Source organism: Talaromyces marneffei, chromosome 2 (genome assembly GCF_009556855.1).
Source record: "Talaromyces marneffei chromosome 2, complete sequence".
Taxonomy (NCBI): domain Eukaryota; kingdom Fungi; phylum Ascomycota; class Eurotiomycetes; order Eurotiales; family Trichocomaceae; genus Talaromyces; species Talaromyces marneffei.
The window spans coordinates 2120764-2141660 of NC_072349.1; the positions used below are offsets into that span (position 1 = coordinate 2120764).

The window sequence follows — 20897 nt, forward strand, 5'->3', positions numbered from 1 at the left end:
GTGTCAATATATATTTGATAAATAATAACTAGCAGATGAGCACAGTAAAAATAAAAGATGAAGCTCAGTTGATGTCCCTGGCGTGAGGCTTGGCGCTTCCCCACAGGCGTCGACGCGCTAAATCGTTCTTGTTTTAGTGAGACTTTGAGCTCTTCGAATCTGGACATCCGCAAGCTCTCCACCACTCGACAATTCTTTAGGCACGAAATCACAACCCCGGTGGCTGGTGAGCATGGCATAATAATTTCAACTAGCAGTCTTCGCGTGTCATCTACTGCCAATTGTCAGCCACTACGACGAACATGGCGAAAATTTACAAGGAGACAAAGGTCGATGTGCGACCTATCGAAGCAAACGCCATCGTCGACATTGAAATCCCTACAGCAGAAAACGCGCAGCAGCGAGTCAGAATATCACTGTCTTCGGGGACAGCGCGAGATGAAAATACACCCATAAAGGACGATGAGGATTTCGCCAGGAGATATCTAGCTACTCAAGGCTCTGTCTATTTTCGCCAGCGAAAGATTTACCCGCGCACTTTCTTATGGAGGGTCGTCAACGACAGTACCGTACTGGAGATTCAATCGACGGATGTGTCAAAGAGTATCGTGGATAGACATGAGGCGAACCTCACGCTTCGCCTAGATTTTCAAGAGGCCATCATACCATGTGGAGTTGCGCTGGCCGATGCCGAAGACCACGAAGCCCTCAATGTTTTTGTTCTCACAACCTCGAGACGTCTTCACACAATAACGCTCCGACCAGAATTTTTCCGACGTGTTTCATCGATAGACGAGAATATTCAAGATTGGTGCAAATCTTTCATACCGTCTCCTCTGACTTTTACGAATCCTCATCGCTTGCATGCGTGCAGCACGACTCAATTGTTCATTGCACTAGATAGCGGTGCGCTTCTTCGACTGACTAGACGGGCGGGTGATGATGGTAAGCTAATCTCTATCCCCCCCCCCCTCCTGTGCGAGGTTTTTTTTCTTACTCGTGCGATTTCTAATAGGATCGCATTGGTCGCAAATCACTTTCGACGAAAAAACTTGGGGAGCATCACTTCGTGGTTACGTGCCATGGTCGGGTTTGCAACGTGTAGCGTACGATGGTCGCAGTCTCGATCCCATGACCCCGAACGATATCGCTACAACGTCGGATCAGACCTACGTCTTTGCAGTCTGCTTGAATCATACATTGAAGGTCTGGAACCTTGCGACCAACAAGTTGGTGGGCACAAAAGACCTCCTTGATCAGCCATTATCAAAGCAACAACCAGAGTCGACGGCATACTTCTTGAACCCAGCAGATTCTGTCTTTTTGCGAGTCTTCAACGCCGAGCGGGCACTAGACGGAGGATATCGTTACTATGTTGCGACATATACCCCTCATGAGATGGGACAGTTCAAATTCTGGGCAGTAAAGGGCGGCCTGACTACGCCATTGACCATCGAAGATCTATTTCCGCAAGCTGTTTTCAGACCGTTGGATCCCGACTCCACAGGCAACATGTTTTGGACTGTTGCAGACTTTCAGATACGGCCAATGGAAGAAGGAACGCGAATGGAGCTATGGGTACTTTGGCGGAACAATGGTCTATACCAACTCTACACTTTACACTTTAATTTTGAGAGCCTCGAGCAAGATTGGTCTTCAAACTGGGTATCGACCGCTTGGGACTCTCGTCGAAATGAACCAGCTCCTGCTCTGGTTGTCTCAGACGTTGTCGACCCGACAGAGAAATGGGTCGAGTATTTTTTCCATCCCGGACGTTACACTGTGGAAACCTTGGAGACTGCCCTTGTTGCTTACCAAGAAGCCCTCAAGCCACGAGCATCAGCTACTTTCCTCAAACGGAGTGTACCCTTGCAAGAACGGTTGTGCTCTACTATAACTGCATCCGTTTCTCTCAGAAAATATGCGGAAGACGACATGGACTATGCCAAATATCGAACAGATACCGACCACAAATGGCGACAGTTCTGGCAGGTTGTCGAAGAAGTTCACAACAGAAGACTTGAGCCGATATCTTTGGCATATGATACTTACAGCGATATGCCTTGGGTGGTCACTACGGACGCATGTGCATTGATTCGGGAATGCAGTGCGACGGAGTTGCTGCAGCATAACTCGGTACTGGATCTTGAGAATGAGCTGCCTATTGTTGCTGATCGTTGGCGACATCGTAAACTCGAGACCGAAGTCGGCAACCGATACACTGATGCATGTCATCTCATCAAGGTCGCTGCCGACTTCAGAGCGCGCCTCCCTGCTGCAGCATTGCATACTTTTGAGGAAGCTCTTCACAGCGAACTTTTCCTAGAGCCTCTACTTTCAGCCTCGGAGCGGTTAGCAAGCTTCATTGACCTGTCAGAGCTGTCAGAGCATGTCTCAGACGACATGTATGATGGTCTTTGCGCCGCCATGAATAAGCAGATCAATATCTACCAACTACCCAAAGAACCTTTCCACATCATTCTCGATACGCTTTTTATGAGATTCGTTCAGAAAGACTCCGAGTTATCATTTACTGCATTTGGAGCGAAAGTCCTGACGAATGGCTCTCAAGAAACGATATCTAATATACGCTGCTTGTTGCATGATCTCCTCATTCTGGTCGTGTTTGTCGAAGGCGAGATTAGCCAAGAACAGGGATCGTCATTTGATGCAACAGAATTGTTTACACTACTTATTCATCTCATCAAGGAGTGCGAATTGCTATACTGGTTGAGCTCTCATACCCGAGTCTTACCTAGCCGCAACCAGCACGAATCCGCCGACGAGCGTGTACAGTCAAAGAATATTGGTACAGTGAGTTCGGTTCTCACTGACCTTTTCGTATCCAACATCAGACCGCGCCCGCACGTCAACCTCCCTCAGAGCTTTACACTGACAAAGAGCATATCGGATGTTCTGTCTTGGGTTGTACACTCAGGAGATGTCACTTTTGAATATGCCTTGGTGCATATTCAATGCGATTTGATAGCAAACGGCAACCTCGAATTGGCCAGTGACTTTTTGAAATTTCAACCTAGCAATGCCTGGTCTAGCTATATCAAGGGCCGGCTGTTCGTGGCCAAGGCAGAATTCAATACAGCAGCAATTCATTTCCAAAGGGCTGCATATCAACTTGGTAAGTATTTTAGAATTGCAATGTATTATGGGCAATATGCTGACACGCAAGACAGCTTCTGGACGGCCTCTTGGGGATTTGAGTGACATGTCATCTGGCCTACTCGACCTGCTTGCTGCGGATAAGTTCAATAATGGTCTCCCGAAATATTACCAACACATATTGAGCCTGTTCGAAAAGGCCGGCTCTTTCTCACATGTTGCAGACTTTGCGTCTTTGTCATTACAGGCACTGGAGTCTGATCCTCGCAAAGAAACAGACGGCCCAGGATATCAAGATCTCCGGACTGATGTACTGTCTCGCTTATTCCATGCTTCTTTACGAACATGTCAGTTTGACAAGGCTTACTCGGCTCTTTCCCGCTACACAAACATTCCGTTGCAAAAGTCTGCGCTCGGTCTATTGATCAAGGCTATTCTGTCAGCGTACGGGTCTGGAACGTCCGGTCTGGAACAGCTGCTTCATTTTCCGCTATGGCTTACACCTCATCTTTCATCATATGTGGATGAGTCACTTTTGTCTCTTGCTCGCAAGCAGACCTCCTTTAGTTCGTCTCTCGAGGGTGATGCGTGGGAAAGCAATTATACTCCAGATTATCACCGGATTTTACACGCCTATCGTATTGCGCGCAATGATCTACGTGGTGCAGCTGAACTGGGATATCAAACCGTGCAACGACTACGACATGCTAGAGACTCCCCAATTGCACAGCGGGCGCTTATACGGCGTGGCAAGGTGGATGAAGAGGAGTCCAAGCACATGGTAGAAGAAGACGATCTTGAGAGCAAGGAAATTCGACATGAACTCCTATCTCTGATCAATCTTTTGGCCTGCGTCGACAAGTCGGAGGCCTATATTTTGGTTGACCTTGATGCTGTCATTCCTGTAACTGCGCCTGCGGTTGGCGAAGCGGAGACACCTGGGAAACGACATGCCGATGACGATGTGTTTATGGATGATGGCACACCATCAAAAGGTCTCTCTGGAAGTTTTAGTCAGCGACGCCGAAGCAGCGGTGCCGTCTCAATAGACAGCGCTAGCCTGGGGTTTACCAACACCAACACCAATGCCAATAACAATAATAACAAACACAAACCCAGTCCACGGCGCGTCATTGTCACTCTTGAGCAACTGCGACGTGAATATCAATCGGAACTTGACCGCGTGAGTCGAATTCAGCGCGGTGACTGGGAGTTTGGGGTTGACGGACACGAAGGGATTGAAGAGACGGCTATGGATGAATCTCTACTGGACTTTTAGATAAAAACTTTGTTTTCTGTATAATGCACAAGCGTGGTTTGGTTTTATTCGGGGCTGGTGAAAATGAATTTTTTGAACGGATAATTGGTTCAATGTTATCAAGGCGAAATAGAGACGAAGTGCTCGTGCTATGCTCTGTAACTATGTGCGTACTCCAGAGCAAGGCCGAATAAATTGCCCTATTTGTGGAGTCATACAAGCTTTGCCAAGCTTTCTGTGTATGGCCAATCATGCGCATTATATTCTTTTTTTTTTTTTTTTTTTTTCGTTCTTCCTTGCATTTCCCACGCGAAGAATCGGAGAATAAGACCAAACGGAGAACAGACGATGGCAGTACTTGGCTACTTGTAGTCTTGTACAATGTAACTAGCAATGCTGTAGGATGTACTTACTATGTGTAGTGTTCCGACTAACTCCGCGTACCTCCTTGGCGACATCTGATCTAAGTTAGCGGACTGATGAGCTGACGTCATATCTCGAAAAAAACGGCTTCATCGGATGAGCGACAACAGATCTAGACTACCTCTAGAGCTCATGCTCGTGCTCTAGTCAATGATTCCTTGTTATTATCTTCTCTATACACATGCTCCACGAGCGGATATAAATCCTTGATCGACGCGGTGCGTACTCGGCAACGTCGGCACTTAGTCCACTCTCGCTCTCGATTTTCTTCAGATTCGCCTTTCGTTCTTTTCTTTTTCTTCGTATATAAATATATTCATGAATATATTCGGTTGAAGGGGATTGCGTCGTGTTTTTTATACCCTTGATCGGATCGAACCAATCGATATGTGTGCTTGGGTATAGTCGGAGACATCAGATCCTGTGGACGCCATACATCAATATATAACTATATATATAGGTAGGTATACAGTCGCGGCCTGGTCAAACAACATGCCAATCCTCCAACCCATCACGACGGACTCCTCCGAGGACAGCGACTCCTCCGAATCACCGTCCCCTCGCTCCTCGATCCACAACACCTATACCCACGAATCCCACTACAGCGTCTTTGAGAGCTACGGCGAAGACGCCGTGCCCTTCCCCCCACATGTCGCACCCGTAGAACTGGAGAAGATAACCACCACAGGTTCTACTTCCTCAAGATTCAACCAGCGCGCCCAATCGGTTGTGTCGCGCATTCGAAGCAGAGAGCCGGGGCAAATCGCGAAGTTTACGCATCCGTTGTCGCATACGAAGACGGGGTCGGATGTGTTGGTTGATTTTGAGGGAGTGGAGGACCCGTATCACCCGAAGAACTGGGTGTTCAAGAAGAAGTGTATTACGACGGTATTGTATGGGTTGACTACTATGGGTATGTCAACGTCACCCTGTTTTGACTAACATGGGCTAATTCTGATTGTTGATAGGCTCAACATTGGCAAGTGCTATGTATGTACCAACTTTCCCGCGAGATTATTGGGATACCGTTCTGACAGCGTTAGATATACGCCCGGCTTAGCCCAAATCAGCTCAGATTTCGGTGCCAGCAAAGAAGTCTGTCTCCTCGGCCTCACCTTCCTACTGCTCGGCTTCGGCTTCGGCCCCCTCCTCTGGGCCCCCCTCTCCGAACTCTACGGCCGCAAAGCAGCCGTCCTGACGCCCTATTTCCTCGCAGGCATATTTGCCTTTGGCACGGCCACGGCAAAGGATATCCAAACCGTGCTGATTACTCGATTCTTTACGGGGTTCTTTGGCTCGGCTCCAGTCACGAATACGGGTGGTGTGCTGGGTGATATTTGGTCGCCGCAGCAGAGAGGTGCGGCGATTGTGGGATATGCGTTGGCTGTTGTGGGTGGTCCGACGCTTGGTCCGCTTATTGGGGGTTCGATTTCTCAGAGCTATTTGGGCTGGAGGTGGACGCAATATGTTAGTGCCATCCCAAGCCATTGATCCATCTAGCATGCTAACATTCCACTCAGATTACCGGCATCTATATGATGTTCATCCTGACTCTAGACGTCATCTACCTCGACGAAAGCTACCCCCCCGTATTACTGGTATACAAAGCCCGGCGCCTACGCCATGAAACAGGCAACTGGGCCCTCCACGCCAAACACGAAGAATGGGACGTCACCATCAAGGAAATGGCAAACAAGTACCTGATCCGCCCGTTCGCTCTCCTGAGTACACCAATCTGTTTCGCCATCGCTCTATACGCTTCATTCGTCTACGGTATTTTGTATTTGAACCTCGCCGCGTTCCCAATTGAGTTTATAGAGGAGCGCGGCTGGGGCCCGGTTGTGGGCGGGCTGCCTTTTTTGTTGATGTTGGTCGGCATCTTGATGGGTGCAGGCGTGAATCTCCTCAATCAACGATTTTATATCAGTCGGTTCAAGAAGAATAACAACCGCCCTGTCCCCGAAGCACGCCTTCCGCCTATGATGATTGGCTCCATCGCCTTTGCCTCTGGCATGTTCATATTCGCCTGGACTTCGAGCAAGAGGATACACTGGATCGGCCCCATTATTGGCGCCGTATGCATGGGCCTGGGCTTTTTCACCATTTTCCAAGCAGCCATCAATTATCTGGTTGACACATTCCCGCTTACGGCCGCCTCTGCCATAGCAGCTAATACGTGTCTACGAAGCATATTCGCAGCTGCGTTCCCGCTGTTTGCGGGTGCAATGTATCATAATCTGGGGATTGATTGGGCGGCGAGTACACTTGGTTTTATTGCGGTGGCCTTGATTCCGATTCCGTTTTTGTTTTATGTTTTTGGGAAGAGGCTTAGGGCTAGAGGGAAGTGGTCGCGGGCTTCGGTTTATGAGTGACCGTTTTGCATAATCTGGTTGATTTGTTTGTATATTAGGTACTTTTTGTTCTTGCACCAGATGCACTTATAAGGATGAAGATAGCATATCCTTGGATCAATCTATATATATATATATATATACCACTACGACGAATACATAATGATAATGGAAGATCAGAAGAAAGCATCTGAGGCGTTCACCTAGTCATATTCATATCTAATCTACACACAATGTTCTCACAACCCCATCTATATGCATTTTCACCATAGTAATAGAAACACATCAAAAAAGGGGAGAAATATGAACAGCCCCCAATACCAGAAGGAACGACTACGCAGCTTCAGGATGCGATGCATACCACTTGCGAATCGCCTCCCTAGCAGCCGTCACCTTGAGACCAATCCGAGTATCGAGATCATACGACTCCCACCTAGCTGCCTTTTCAAGATGCTCATCACACTCTTGGACTTGTTTCTTCTCAGCAGAAATGAGCTCGGTCTCGGACACTTCTGTTTCTGCGGGCTCCGGATCCCATGGTGATGCATGGGTCGGCACATAACTAGGCCGTTCCATCCACAGGTTAGCCGCCAACTCAAAATGCGCTGCTGGAAGAACCCAGTTATCGCGTAGATGGCCCTTGAAGGTGGTTCGATCAAGGACCAGGATTTTCTCCTTCAGAATATCCTTGGCTTCTGCATGTTTGCGCAATGCGCGCAGAATAGAGGCTCGAAGGAGTTGAGTGATGGCTTTCTCGTCTTCATCAGGACGTATCACATCCTCCTCTGATTGATCTAGGCGATGAAGTGACTCTTCCAAGCCCTCCGCTCCCATACGGCTGTATCCATTCCATAGAAAATTCATCTCTTCAATTGGATCGACACCCACGGCATCAATGAGGTCTACTTTCAATCCCTTGGCGCGAGCTTCCCATTTTGCTATTTTGCGGGTAACAAAAACTTCGAATGGGAGCTGGCGAGCCATTAGGCGCTTTTTGCCTGCTACTGTTGGTGCCTTGCGGATACATTCTGTAGCTTTTTCGGCGTATGTCTCGGCTGCTGCTGGATCGGTGTCGGATGTCCGGCGGTATAGAATCACGTAGGCAGATCCGGCGATGTAGTAGTAGAGAGCAGGTGACCAAGAGTTGAGGTCCACGCACTGTCATGTGTTAGATTAATTAAACCATCAACAAAGCCAACAGCATTGCTTACCTCAAGGAAGAACTTAGCGCAGTCCTCGTAATTGTGCAAGAACATCGAGTTCAGACTCTTCTCAAACGCCTGCAAACCCTCGACCTGCTTGAGTGGACTCTTTTTACTGTTCTTCAGTATATCCACGGCGCCCTCAACATCACGATTACCGCTCTTCATTCGAGCTTCCTCAAGCAACCACAACTGGCTGTTGGGGTATTGCGTCCTCATGGTATTGAGCAAGGTCTTCAAACGGTCCGCGGGATAACCCTCAATCCCCAACTCGTCTTCCTTGATGGCATCGGGAATGATATCCAACAGCCGGACGAACCCGTTGTAATAACCTAAAATTCCAAGTGAAGCAACAGCCCCAATTAAAGTAGTAGACTTGCTAGCCTGCCACAGCATGCGCAACCCTCGATCTTTGTCGCCGTGAAACCCGACAATTGCGAGCAAGCGACTGAATGTGGGAGGGAGCGTCGAGAGCATCGCAAGTAGCATACCCAGACATAAGCTGGCGCCGGTATGAATAAATGCATCGATGGGATGGCTAAACAGATCCACCAATTCTGGATCATGTGTAAGGCTTTCGCCTAAAGGTGTACTTGACTCGCTAGAACGAGCGGACGCAGGTACACTGTGAGGCTCATCATCTGCCAATTTGAGATCTGCAATTTTTTTATGTAAATCCTGATCGGATTTGCTGATATGCGCACCATACGGCCTCCGTTTTGGGCTTGCAGGTGGTTTCTCGGTTATCAGAGGTGCCAGAGCAGTTCGAGATTTCAGAGTCTGCAGGTAACGTTCCTCCATGCGTACAATGCCATCCAAAGTCGAGTATGCTTTTCGCATCTTGTAAAACCCTTTCAAGCTCTCTGTAAGGCTCTCATTAAGTACCCCGACGACGGCAGTCATGATCTGCGCCATTGCATGGCAGAGGGCATACTCCGTGCCAACATCATAGATTTGGGAACGGAAAGCGTCCGGTGTGCTGGCGGTGTGAGTTACTCGTTGTTCGTCATTGTATGCACTGGTTTCAGCATCTGACAGTCGCTCGGCAGCTATAGAACGTCAGTCTCAAGACAAGTTTGGAATACAAGAAAGGAACCCACCCTCGCGCATGATATCCTGTTCAAAGCCGAGTAGTGCGCGGAGAAAGCCAACAACGCCTTTTCCTGTCTGAATTATGTTTTAGCAAATACCAAGAACTGCACAACGGATGGCAATTTCATACCTTGTGGAAAGATGAGTCACCTTTGCTGAGCCCATTCTCAGCGCCATCGACATTGTCGTCTAAAATGAGAGTGGCCGCTGTTAACACATTGTTAGTTTCTGTGCTTTCAAAAGATAGATTGTGCCATGAACATACCTTCTAATGCCTGCTCAACTGTATTCGAATGTATGTCAGCCAATTGCCTAAATCGGAGTAGGTAAAATTACTGACGGTCTTGTATCTGCGTCTCCAACTCGAGAGCGTGCGGCGATGCACTGTCGGGTTTGCGGCCATACAACCACGACCCCATGCGATTCATATTGATATTCACGCCTTATCCTTCGTGGTGGTGAGTAGGCACGCGACAGGTAAAACAACACCTTAGATTCCGGCAACGGAACGATGATGTCAGGCACCAGAAGTAGCCGATTGTCCCGCCCATCCACACGGATTATTCAAGGTACACGAGGAGCTGAGAGTGTCAAACAAAATGCCTCATGGAGACCTTAATAATAACCATCAATTTCCTTCAGCCCGAAATCATAAGCGAGGGCTCAAATCTTATAACTAAGAGCCAATGATTGATAAGGACGGATATCTCGGATCGCGGACTTAAGAACAACAACGGTTTAGCTCCTGCAGGTAGGCAAAGGTATGGTAACAAGGGAGTCCTCCAAGGCGAGTAGGAAGAGAGGAATAAGTAGTTAACTAGTGGGAAGAAGAAATATAAAATTCTAAGGAGTTTGCCAGATATATAGGACTGTTTTAGGAAAGATTTCGTGGTACAGGGTGGATGGGGCTGACTCTTGTCTGACTCTGACTTGACTGATCTGATACGGTAGCGACAGGACATCAATTATCAGCTACGTTGTTAGGTAGGGAAGCTACTGGTAGCCTGGTGGCGGGGAGCTGAGAAGAGACGGATTCATGGGCACTGCCCCTCAGTATGCTTGGCCAATGGTGTTATGACTTGGCGAGCTCTCTTTGTAGGGGAATATATGCAAATTTGTCGAATTGATCCAGTTTGTTTTACTGTCAAAGACAGAAGCTCAGTGCATAGAGATAGATCTAAGAGATCTAAGACTGCAGCCAATCAGCGCTTGTCCTCGGAGCTGCCTTAGGTTGAAAGCCTGACCGCCCTCTTCCGTTGTCTCATTCGGCGCCAGACTGACGGCATCAACATCCAACAACTTCAGCCACATACTCTTGATTCATTCACGAATACAAATATCTGGGTGACTATATCGACTATCCTTCACCTGGTACAAGAAGCCTTGCGACGACAAGTGTGCTCGACACCCTCTCTCCCTCCTCCATCTATCCTCACATCATCACATCCACCATCCCCGCAATGTCAGACACCAGCAAGGCGCAAGCCGAATCTACACAGCCCACCCAACAAAAGAAGACCCCGCAAGTGTTAGAGGAGGATGATGAGTTTGAAGACTTTCCGGTAGAGGGTGAGTTGGCGACTGCTTGTGTGGATGTGGTGCCACGGTGCTAGCTACGCCGGAGCTTTGAAATCAACCCTGTGTATATTGCTGGACTATCATGAAAACTAACCTTTTTTTGAATTTTAGACTGGCCACAAGAAGAAACCGAGCAGGGTCAAGGTTCGAACGCAAATGGTACCAACACACATCTCTGGGAAGAGAGCTGGGACGACGACGATGAGAGTGAAGATTTCTCCAAGCAGCTCAAGTACGCTGCCATTTTTACTCCCTCCTTACAAAGTCTTTCCCGACGGTCACTAACGTCCGTGCTCACAGGGAGGAAATGAAGAAAGTCGAGGGCGCTAAATAGACGAAGCAGTCCTCGAGCGGTGGCACACAGAGAAACACTTTGGGAGGAGCAAATCTATATTGATGACAAAGCTTCGAAAGACTCTTGAGACGAGGAATCGAGACTCGAAAGAGATTAAATCGATGTACTTCCTTGTGGAATATGAAGCATGAAATGTCAGGTACAACAAACTACTACTAATGACTGCTATCAATCATCATGACGAACATCTATTTTGCTTGACATAAAAAAAATGCATTTTGCACAGTGCGATAAGTGTCATGTCAATCTATATAGGACCATCGGCCTTTTTTCGAAGTAGAGACAGTTCACTAAAGGCTTGATACACTTTTCTCTGCAATTTAGAATATAGATATATCAGAACTTGAGCTCCAAACTATGTAGCTTGTTATTGGTTTTCTAACTGGTTGGCAGGATACTTTTCGGAGCATGGAGATGGTTCAAGTGTGAAAAACACAGTGACAGAAAAACAAGAGTATTATATATTTAACCGGTATTCGCCAACCATCTGATCTCTACTAGATCTTATTGAAAATTTACTTACTTGAGAGAGCCGAAACACCAGGCAAATCCTTACCCTCCAACAACTCCAAAGAAGCACCACCACCAGTGGAGACATGGCTCAATTTGTCCTCAACCTTGTACTTGGCAGCAACGGTAGCAGTATCACCACCACCGATAATGACGACAGCACCAGACTGAGCAGCAGCAACGGCGGCGTCGAGGGTAGCCTTTGTTCCGCTGGCGAAGGGCTCCAACTCAAAGACACCAGGGGGACCGTTCCAGAGGATAGTCTTGGCTTCAGCGATAGCCTTCTTGTATAATTCAACACTCTTGGGACCGACATCCAGACCAAGCCAGCCATCGGGGATACCTTCGGCGTCGGTGGCGCTGCCAACTTCAGCATCGGCGCCGAATTTGCTGGCAGTAACGTAGTCGACGGGCAGGATGACCTTGACGTTGTACTTCTTTGCCTTTTCAATGATATCACCTACGGTCTTGCTGCCGGGCTCATCGAACAGGGAGTTACCGATCTTGACGTTCTCAAGAGTCTTCTTGAAGGTGAAAGCCATGCCACCGGTGATGATCAAGCTGTCGACTTTGGGGAGGAGGTTGTCGATGAGCTGGATCTTGTCAGAAACCTTGGAGCCTCCAAGGATAGCAAGGAAAGGACGCTTGGGGTTTTCCAAGGCCTGGGCAAAGTAGTCGAGTTCCTTCTTGACGAGGAAACCGGCGGCCTTTTGGGGGAGATCAACTCCGACCATGGAGCTGTGGGCACGGTGGGCAGTTCCGAAAGCATCATCTTTTTGAATGTTAGCGAACATGAACCACGGGTTGGCGGTATAGCGGTCTTACTGATGTAAACATCTCCAAGAGCAGTCAATTCCTTCCTGAATTTCTCAACCTTGGCCTTGTCGGCCTTGACCTTGTTACCCTGCTCATCCTTGTAGCTACCTTCCTCCTCGGGATGGAATCGCAAGTTTTCGAGCAAGATGACCTGACCACCAGAAGCCTTGTTGACGATTTCCTCTGTTTCAGGGCCAACACAGTCCTTTGTGAAGATGACGCTGCGGCCGAGGAGCTTCTCGAGCTCGGGGACAACGGGCTGCAAGCTGTACTTGGGGTTGACTTTGCCGTCGGGACGACCAAGGTGGGACATCAAGATGACGGCCTTGGCGCCGTGGTCAATGGCATATTTGATTGTGGGCAAGGCACCGACAATTCGTTGGTTGTTGGTGATGTGCTTTTCGGCGTCAAGGGGGACGTTGAAATCGACCTGTAACGGATGTAAGCATTGAGCTTGGCAATTGACATAAAAGTGACTCATATGCAAATTGCAATAATATAAACTTACACGAATGAGGACACGCTTGTCCTTGACGTCGACGTCGGTGATAGCAAGCTTGTTGGAGAGAGACATGTTAATGGTCTAATTCGATGACGTCGTAGAAGGTGGGTTGACAGGGAACTCAGAAGCTTTCCTTTCACGGCTCAGCGAGTATATCGTGACTGGAAAGAAAGGATAAACAGCAGGAGATGATGAGAAAGAATCTTTTTAGAATTGAAGTTTATTATGCTTCGTAAGACATGAGAATATGAAATTGTTGCTGGCGGGGTACTCAGACCTAAAGAATCCTGTGGTGGGGCTTCGGTGAGACGGTAGACAGATCGGGCTGATGCGGGACTGATGTCAGTACTCGTCTCATGACGAGCTCTATACTGTGTGGTATAGCTGCCATTTGCTCAAATCAAAGCGCCGGATCGGGTCGGGTCGTCTTTCACTTTGATGTATAGTCACAATATCCGAGGACGGACATCATATGGTCTGGGCACTTGTATAGAAAGAGTGTTGGAACTCTTCTACATATACTATGAGTAAGCCGAGGCAAGGGAGCTCTCACGACAATCAATTGCTAATAGTTTCAAGACGCCATTAATGATACACAGAACGCCCTGACAATTACCATTCACCAACATATCCTACCCATAAAACGCATTGTGTGTCGTCAGTCCTCTTTTGAGTTGTAGATCAGCAAATCCCACGATAAATTATTCATAACGCCCTGCTTACCCCGCAGAATTGTATATTAGACCGCCAGCCTAGATGAACCAAATGCCAAGTTGTTGTAAAAGACGATATCCTTGTTAAGCCAGCTAAATGAACCGCAGATGTTGGAGCAAAGGGTGGGAGTTTACTCCTCTTCCGCCGAGTTGGTGAGCGACAAGTACGCCGTCCATGCGATTCCTACAGTAGAGACGAATGGCTATCTCACTTGTCAGAAGACCTAGTTAATTGATGATAAGAACGATTCAACTTACAATCTGAAACTGAATGGGGACAACACGGAAGTTCAGAACCTGGACTGCAGGCCATAAGATGAAGTTGGCCTTCAGGGTCGGCAGGTAAACATCGCGGAACTTGTTCATTAGTGCCCTTCGACCTCCTCCTTCTGCTAGTGTCATGAATGTGAAAAAGCAGAACAGACCTGGTTAGACCGTTAGAATAAAACCACACACGCATAGATCTGGAAACCGTACCGAAAGGTGCAAACATTAGCTGATCAACAGCAACTCTCTTAAAAGCAGGACCGGTTGCCGACGTCTTCGTGATAGGAAAAGTGCGCGAAAGGAACCGGAACCATTGGAATTGAATGGGTGCCATGAAGAAACCGTACGCCATGAATCGTGTTAATCGTTCAAAATCAAATGGTGCAGGACGATTCTTCGCGTATCCCAACTCTCCCCATTGAGGAGGCTTCTCTCTATCAAAATCTTGGATCTCAATTGATATAACTCCGCTGTCTGTGTCTACCGATCGCTTCATAGATCGCATTCGGAAAGCTGTGATTGTCTGCGCCACTGTATCGGCGATTCCACCGAGAACCTAACGCCGACCTTTAGTATGTGCAGCTATGTCGTCAAGGGCTTTGTTTTTTTTTTTTTTTTTTCGATAGTAACTTACGGCGTTCGTCACCATTGTTGTTAACACTATGAACAATTAGTTAGCTTTTATTCATTTAAGGAGGCGAACAAGTAGAAGCTTGACTTACCTGGCTTGTCTGCATAGTATGAGTTGAATTTGGCTGCTAGCCTCATGGTAACCGCCATCTCGATGAGGAACAAAAGCGTATGTAGCAGAGGCTATGTCATTTTGAAGTCAAAGTCGTTAGTGACGAGAAAATAAGAGAGTGTGTGTGGTCAAGAATGGAGAAACATACTAGACGTCCGTAAATGTATCTACGGTTCAACCCATGCAAAACCCGCTGGCGAGTAGTATCGATCCGGCTGAGCATGTTGGGAGACATAACGAAGAGTGAATTCAGGTCCCTGGCGGGTCGAAATCTATGGAAATCGAAGTGCTAAAGAAATAAATGGGCCGGAGACCTCACGATGACGCAGACTAACAATGATAGTACTCGCGCGAGATAAGGCTCCAAGGCAGAAACTGCTTAGACGCCGACCGGGCGGGGCCGCTCGATAGGACTATGGCAGACGAACCAGTCACCGTTGAGAAATATCTATCAGAAGGTAAGGAATATTTAATATGAGTTATGCAAGAACAGAGGATGATTTTGACGAAGAGAAGAGAGAAGAGAGGATGATGGAGGATGGATGACGGTTGATGGTTTGGACAGGTTGCAAACTTACGGGAGTCTGGAGTCTGGGGTCTCATCTTAGGGCCAAAAAGGGCAAAAGGACGGAAGGCCGCTTAGTCGACGAATCATGCTGAATTAGGAAGGCGCCTACCGGGTGGCTTGCTGGTCTTGGCATCAATGTCGCTTGCTTTGTAGTACGTACGCGTACGTATATAGACTAACTGATTATTTTACTATTATTTACACGGCCGCATTCTTCCTTCATAAACATCATGGGTATCTTATTCGATCACAGACCTGCCCTGCTTTGACAAGTCTACATCATACACACACTTATACATGCAGCCTAATTCACCGCCACAATGTCGGGAAGGTCTCTAATGTCTATCGTCTCATTCGTGTTCATATCAACAAGTCGAACTGCCTCCAGATGGAGTGCGCCCGTCGCTAGAGGGAGGAGGATAATTTCGGTAGAATGGCACGTGCCAGGAAGAAGTGGCCTATTGATCTTGTAAGTATAACCTGCAAAGTTCTCTAGTCAAAGATACAAGTACTTACCCCAGCCGCAAATCGGTGCTCAAACAAACCAATTCTGCATCCTGATCCGCTGCATGCTTTTGCATAGCATGGATAATGTTTTCATCCGTGACAGCCTCTGCTAGCTCTTCATCTTTCTTGTCTTTTTTGCTGGAGATCGAGGATGAGGATGTTCGAGTTACATGTCGGCGAAAGTCTACCCTTTTTCTCCGAGGGATTGCCGTCATAGTAAACTTTCGAGGAGCACGAGAGCGGTTAACAACAAAAATATCCCATTGGAAAGGCTTTCCAATCTCGACATTGACGGGCCCGGAAAATGAGATGGTAACTCCTCCTTGAGCAAAAGAATGAGCCCTTTCTCTGTAGGAACTTCGATTCACTGCGCCTGTAGATGGCGTCCCGCTTTGTCCAGCAGCCATGGACAAACTTGTAGGACGGTTGTTGCGCTGCATGACCTGACTGGGTCCCCCAAAAGTAGGATTCAAGGGAATAGAGAAATCGACGTTTGTCCGCCATTGCATGAAAATCCGTGGTTGACATTCCTCTGTGAGTTTGATGACTCCTTCTAGTGAGATATCGAGTGTACTGACAAGGGCTGTTGTGGAAAAATATGCATCCGGACCGTATTCGGGGATAAGTTTATAGATCAAGGTAACATCATCTCTGGGCCGTAATGTGATGGGAGGTTGGAGTTCCGGCACCCCGGATATATTTTCGACCTGTCCATCCGATAGAATGACCTCTGCCTTGTCAAAGACGACGTCGCAGCTTAGAAATGGCGTTACCTCCAGGTCGAGGCTAGCGATCGTAATAGGCCGGCTAGAAAAAGTATTGAGTTTGGAACACCGTATTCTTGCACTTGCCGCTGGTACAATGCGTATAGGATGTTGACTTTGTTGCCATAAATTGTAAACGGGCGCTTCTTTCTGCGCAGCAGGAATAACACGTAGTAGCCGGGATGCGGGAAGGTAGGGGGCGGTCGACTTGAGGGCGGGATCTGAGGACAGTGCCTCTAAGACATTGGCAGAGGCCGGCACTGTACGTGGAAGATATTCATCTGTGTGAAATGACTGATCGGAGGTGTCTGCTGCATTCAACGAAGCCGCGGCAGAGAATGCAATGCATGGATGTTGTATGCGAATTCGGGGGCGATCTACAGGAGTCAGATTGAGCTTATGTGTGTACAGCAGCATATTGACTCACGAAGAAAAGCATCGACTTTCCATATGACATATACATGGTTCCCGCTACCTTTGTCTCCTTCAAACACATTGACCACAACCAATGGGTCTTCCTTGTTATTCACGTTTCCTGCGAATACCACATCTTTTGCCGGAGCTGGATCTTCTGGACCGGGTGGCGTCGGATTGAAGACAAGCGCATTCACACCAAGTTCTAGTCGCGGTAAATGGGCTTTCAATTCATTTTCGGAGCAGTTCGATAGCCTCAATACAACACGTACGGTAACGGTCTCATCTTAAGGAGTAGGGAATCGGTTAGCCGGGTCGCCGGGCAAGTCAAATTGGTAGCACATACCAAAGAATAGCAATGAGCGCTGTGGAATCGCTGCCAAAACAGCGTCAAGGTCTTCAGCGCCGTCTTCAAGCGCAGACGTCAAAGCTGCCTCAATGTCGACATTTGGATTATGGGGGACCACGGTCTCGAGGACGGCATGTCGTAGAAAGTCCCCATGGACACTGGGACCTGCCATGCTAGGTGTCAAGGCTCATGATAGAAATTAAACAATATAGATGCTTTAACTAATTATGCGCTAACATTAAAAGCGTCAATAATAGTAGTATGTTGCTCCTTGAACTGTTCAGCACTTAGTTAAGTGTTTAGTGTACGAAGAGTGCAAACAATGCAAACACAGCCAACATCCGAGAGGATCAAAGCTTAGCTTATCAAACGCGGCTGGGCTAGTGCCACTGAGTGCATCTTACGCGGCTTGGACTTTTTTTGTACAAGTCGTGCTTTCTCTTGCTTCCCTTCACGCCGGCAACTTTCAACTCCCAATTCATCAGCGCATCACAATGAATCCAACCAGCAGTATACCTGCTGGCTCTAGCCTCTGGCAAGAGGCCCGGAATGCTGATGGACGCGTCTACTATTACAATGTCCAGACAAAAGTAACGCAGTGGGAAAAGCCAGCGGACCTGTTGACCCCTGTCGAAGTAAGTCCTTATTCATGCTTAACACCCGTATAATGCTAAATAGATCATCATTCTAGCGTGCATTGTCGAGACAGCCATGGAAAGAATATACTGCAGAGGGTGGGAGGAAATATTGGTACAATACTCAAACCAAGCAAAGTACTTGGGAAATGCCAGAAGTTTATAAAACCGCACTCGCGCAGGGTCCAACACAGCCAAGGCAAGCTTTATTATAATTCTACAGGTAGTGTGTATGTACTAACCGGATCATTTAGTGCCCCTGCACCAGTCGCTGGCGTTGCTCCCACATTTGTCGCTGGTGGAACTACTTCATTCCTTCCTTATGGCCAGCACCAACGCGATCGGGACGATAATGACCGCAGCGGACTTGACCGTCGTCAAGGCTATATGGGAATGGAAGCAAATGGTCTCGTGACTTCTCAGCAAACTGACCCAGAATATAGCTCTTTCGAAGAAGCCGAAAGCGTGTTTATCAAGCTCCTACGACGATGCAATGTTCAACCTGACTGGTCTTGGGAGCAGGCAATGCGAGCCACCATAAAGGATCCTCAGTATCGTGCCTTGAAAGACCCTAAAGATCGCAGAGCCGCTTTTGATAAATTTGCGGCCGAAGTACGCATGCAGGAACGAGATCGCGCAAAGGAGAGATTCGCCAAGCTGCGCACAGATTTCTACACAATGCTGAAGAGCCACCCAGAAATTAAACACTACAGCAGATGGAAGAGTATCCGACCAATTATAGAGGGTGAGACTATTTTCAGATCCACGAACGATGAAAACGAGCGGCGCCAGCTTTTTGAAGAATACATTCTCGATCTTAAGAAGGCACATGTAGAGCAAGAAGCCGTCACCCGCAAAGCCGCCATGGATGAACTTGTGAACATTCTGAAAGCGCTCGAGCTAGAACCATATGCCAGGTGGTCTGAAGTGCAAAATGCCCTGCAGGCTAACGAAAGGATTCAAAATGACGATAAGTTCAAAACCCTAAGCAAATCGGACATTCTGACCGCATTCGAAAACCATATTAAATCACTCGAAAGAACTTTCAATGATGCTCGCCAGCAGCACAAGGCTGCAAAGGCTCGGAGGGAACGCCATAGCCGAGAGAAATATTTGGAGCTCCTCAAAGAATTGCGCTCGCAAGGCAAGATAAAAGCCGGGGCCAAGTGGATGCAGATTCACCCGCTGATTCAAGATGATCCTCGGTATGTAGCAATGCTAGGCCAAAGTGGCTCTTCTCCTTTGGATTTGTTTTGGGATATGGTTGAGGAGGAGGAGAGGGGGCTACGAGGACCGCGAAATGATGTCCTCGACGTTCTTGATGTAAGTCTCTCGTTCCACGCATTCTGATGTCTGTCAGGAAACTAACATGAAGCTAGGATAAACGTTATGAAATCACAACTAAAACCACATATGAAGAATTTGCATCTATCATGGCTACTGACCGCCGTACAGCCGACATTGACACTGACATTCTTCACCTCATATTTCAGCGTGCGCAGGAGAAAGCTCAGCGACGCTCTGAGGATGAGAAACATGCTGCTGATCGTCACCAACGACGGGCTGTAGACGCCTTACGTTCTCGGATCAAGCATCTAGAGCCACCGGTACGACTAGGCGACACATGGGAACAAGTTCAACCAAGGGTTGAAAAGTTCGAAGAGTATACTGCCCTCGAATCAGAAGACTTACGCCTCAGCGCATTTGAGAAGTTTATGCGTCGTTTGAAAGAAAAGGAAGATGATGCAGAGAGAGACCGAGACCGAGACCGCGGTTCTCGACGTGGTGATCACCATGAGCGTCCTGATAGAGATTCAAGGAATGGTTCGTATCGTTCTGATCGCAGAGTGAGATCTAGTCGAACACCCGACCCCGATCCTTATGAAGCAGATCGTCGCAAAGCACAGGCAGATCGTGAACGTTCTTACCGCAAAGTAAGCGGCCTGTCGCCAGTACGCGAAAGACGCGATGACCGCGATCGAACTCACGATAAAGAACGCGAGAGAGACCGTGACCGTGATCGACGCGGAGTCAGTCACTACGACCGCGAGCGCCGCAGCCGAGAAGAAGAGCGCGAACGACTCTACCGGACCCGTGGCGACCCACGTGGCAGTCGCGATGAGTTGGACTATGGTGGAGATACGCGTAGCACAGTAAGTAGTGACCGTCGTCGTAGACGTGACAGCGATGCAGAAAGTGTCGCCAGCCGCAGCGCCAAACGGTACAGACGTGACGAACGCGAGAAAGAGCGCTCTCGGGACCGCAGCCATCGCGACCGAGAGTCGGGCCGTACTCCAGCTATCGAAGAAGAGCCAAAGGCAGAGGAGAAAGCAGTCCATTCCGGCAGCGAGGAGGGTGAAATCGAGGAGGATTGAAAAATCATACCGACAAGCCCTTGTGAATCTCGATTCGGCCTTGGGAAGTTTTGGGTTTGCTGGGTAAGTGAGAAGTCTCAGCCTTACCCCGGACATACTTTTTTCCTCATGCTAGGCGAATTACATGTTCTAGCGATGTTTTGATACACTTATTCAATGTAGATCTGGAGGATAGAAAGAATATGAAGTTGTAAACTTTTGGAACCTTAAACCCTTAGTACGATCCAGGTGTAGATCCAAAGATATTTGATCAATCAATTTGAATGGTAACGAGCGTGTGTAGCTAACTATAGAAGATAAAAAGCACATGACTGGCAGCCTACAATGAAGTAGTCTGTATAGAAGAAAACTTAATGACT

The 20897-nt window shown here is 48.0% G+C and overlaps 8 protein-coding genes across 8 annotated transcripts; 4 read left to right on the forward strand and 4 right to left on the reverse strand.

The window, feature by feature from the left end:
* Positions 1-302: 302 nt before the first annotated feature.
* On the forward strand, positions 303-4396 carry EYB26_003124 (uncharacterized protein; the record flags this gene model as incomplete). The annotated part of the gene is made up of 3 exons (XM_054262427.1): positions 303-945; positions 1016-3136; positions 3192-4396. 3 exons carry the CDS (start codon positions 303-305, stop codon positions 4394-4396), a joined length of 3969 nt encoding a protein of 1322 aa, XP_054118402.1.
* Positions 4397-5290: 894 nt separating this feature from the next.
* EYB26_003125 (uncharacterized protein) lies at positions 5291-7170 on the forward strand (the record flags this gene model as incomplete). The annotated part of the gene is made up of 4 exons (XM_054262428.1): positions 5291-5711; positions 5767-5788; positions 5842-6265; positions 6319-7170. The coding sequence occupies 4 exons, from the start codon at positions 5291-5293 to the stop codon at positions 7168-7170; spliced, it is 1719 nt and encodes a 572-aa protein (XP_054118403.1).
* Positions 7171-7482: 312 nt separating this feature from the next.
* EYB26_003126 (uncharacterized protein) lies at positions 7483-9871 on the reverse strand (the record flags this gene model as incomplete). Its single annotated transcript, XM_054262429.1, has 6 exons — positions 7483-8307; positions 8361-9400; positions 9452-9518; positions 9574-9650; positions 9709-9726; positions 9784-9871. 6 exons carry the CDS (start codon positions 9869-9871, stop codon positions 7483-7485), a joined length of 2115 nt encoding a protein of 704 aa, XP_054118404.1.
* Positions 9872-10903: 1032 nt separating this feature from the next.
* Positions 10904-11355, forward strand: EYB26_003127 (uncharacterized protein; the record flags this gene model as incomplete). The annotated part of the gene is made up of 3 exons (XM_054262430.1): positions 10904-11012; positions 11133-11253; positions 11322-11355. 3 exons carry the CDS (start codon positions 10904-10906, stop codon positions 11353-11355), a joined length of 264 nt encoding a protein of 87 aa, XP_054118405.1.
* Positions 11356-11666: 311 nt separating this feature from the next.
* Positions 11667-13276, reverse strand: EYB26_003128 (uncharacterized protein; the record flags this gene model as incomplete). The annotated part of the gene is made up of 4 exons (XM_054262431.1): positions 11667-11689; positions 11900-12658; positions 12712-13132; positions 13211-13276. The coding sequence occupies 4 exons, from the start codon at positions 13274-13276 to the stop codon at positions 11667-11669; spliced, it is 1269 nt and encodes a 422-aa protein (XP_054118406.1).
* Positions 13277-14048: 772 nt separating this feature from the next.
* On the reverse strand, positions 14049-15149 carry EYB26_003129 (uncharacterized protein; the record flags this gene model as incomplete). Its single annotated transcript, XM_054262432.1, has 6 exons — positions 14049-14120; positions 14176-14342; positions 14395-14740; positions 14819-14844; positions 14907-14997; positions 15075-15149. 6 exons carry the CDS (start codon positions 15147-15149, stop codon positions 14049-14051), a joined length of 777 nt encoding a protein of 258 aa, XP_054118407.1.
* Positions 15150-15798: 649 nt separating this feature from the next.
* On the reverse strand, positions 15799-17700 carry EYB26_003130 (uncharacterized protein; the record flags this gene model as incomplete). Its single annotated transcript, XM_054262433.1, has 4 exons — positions 15799-15952; positions 16011-17142; positions 17193-17465; positions 17526-17700. The coding sequence occupies 4 exons, from the start codon at positions 17698-17700 to the stop codon at positions 15799-15801; spliced, it is 1734 nt and encodes a 577-aa protein (XP_054118408.1).
* Positions 17701-18022: 322 nt separating this feature from the next.
* EYB26_003131 (uncharacterized protein) lies at positions 18023-20538 on the forward strand (the record flags this gene model as incomplete). The annotated part of the gene is made up of 4 exons (XM_054262434.1): positions 18023-18163; positions 18220-18362; positions 18418-19486; positions 19543-20538. The coding sequence occupies 4 exons, from the start codon at positions 18023-18025 to the stop codon at positions 20536-20538; spliced, it is 2349 nt and encodes a 782-aa protein (XP_054118409.1).
* Between the last annotated feature and the right edge of the window lie 359 nt (positions 20539-20897).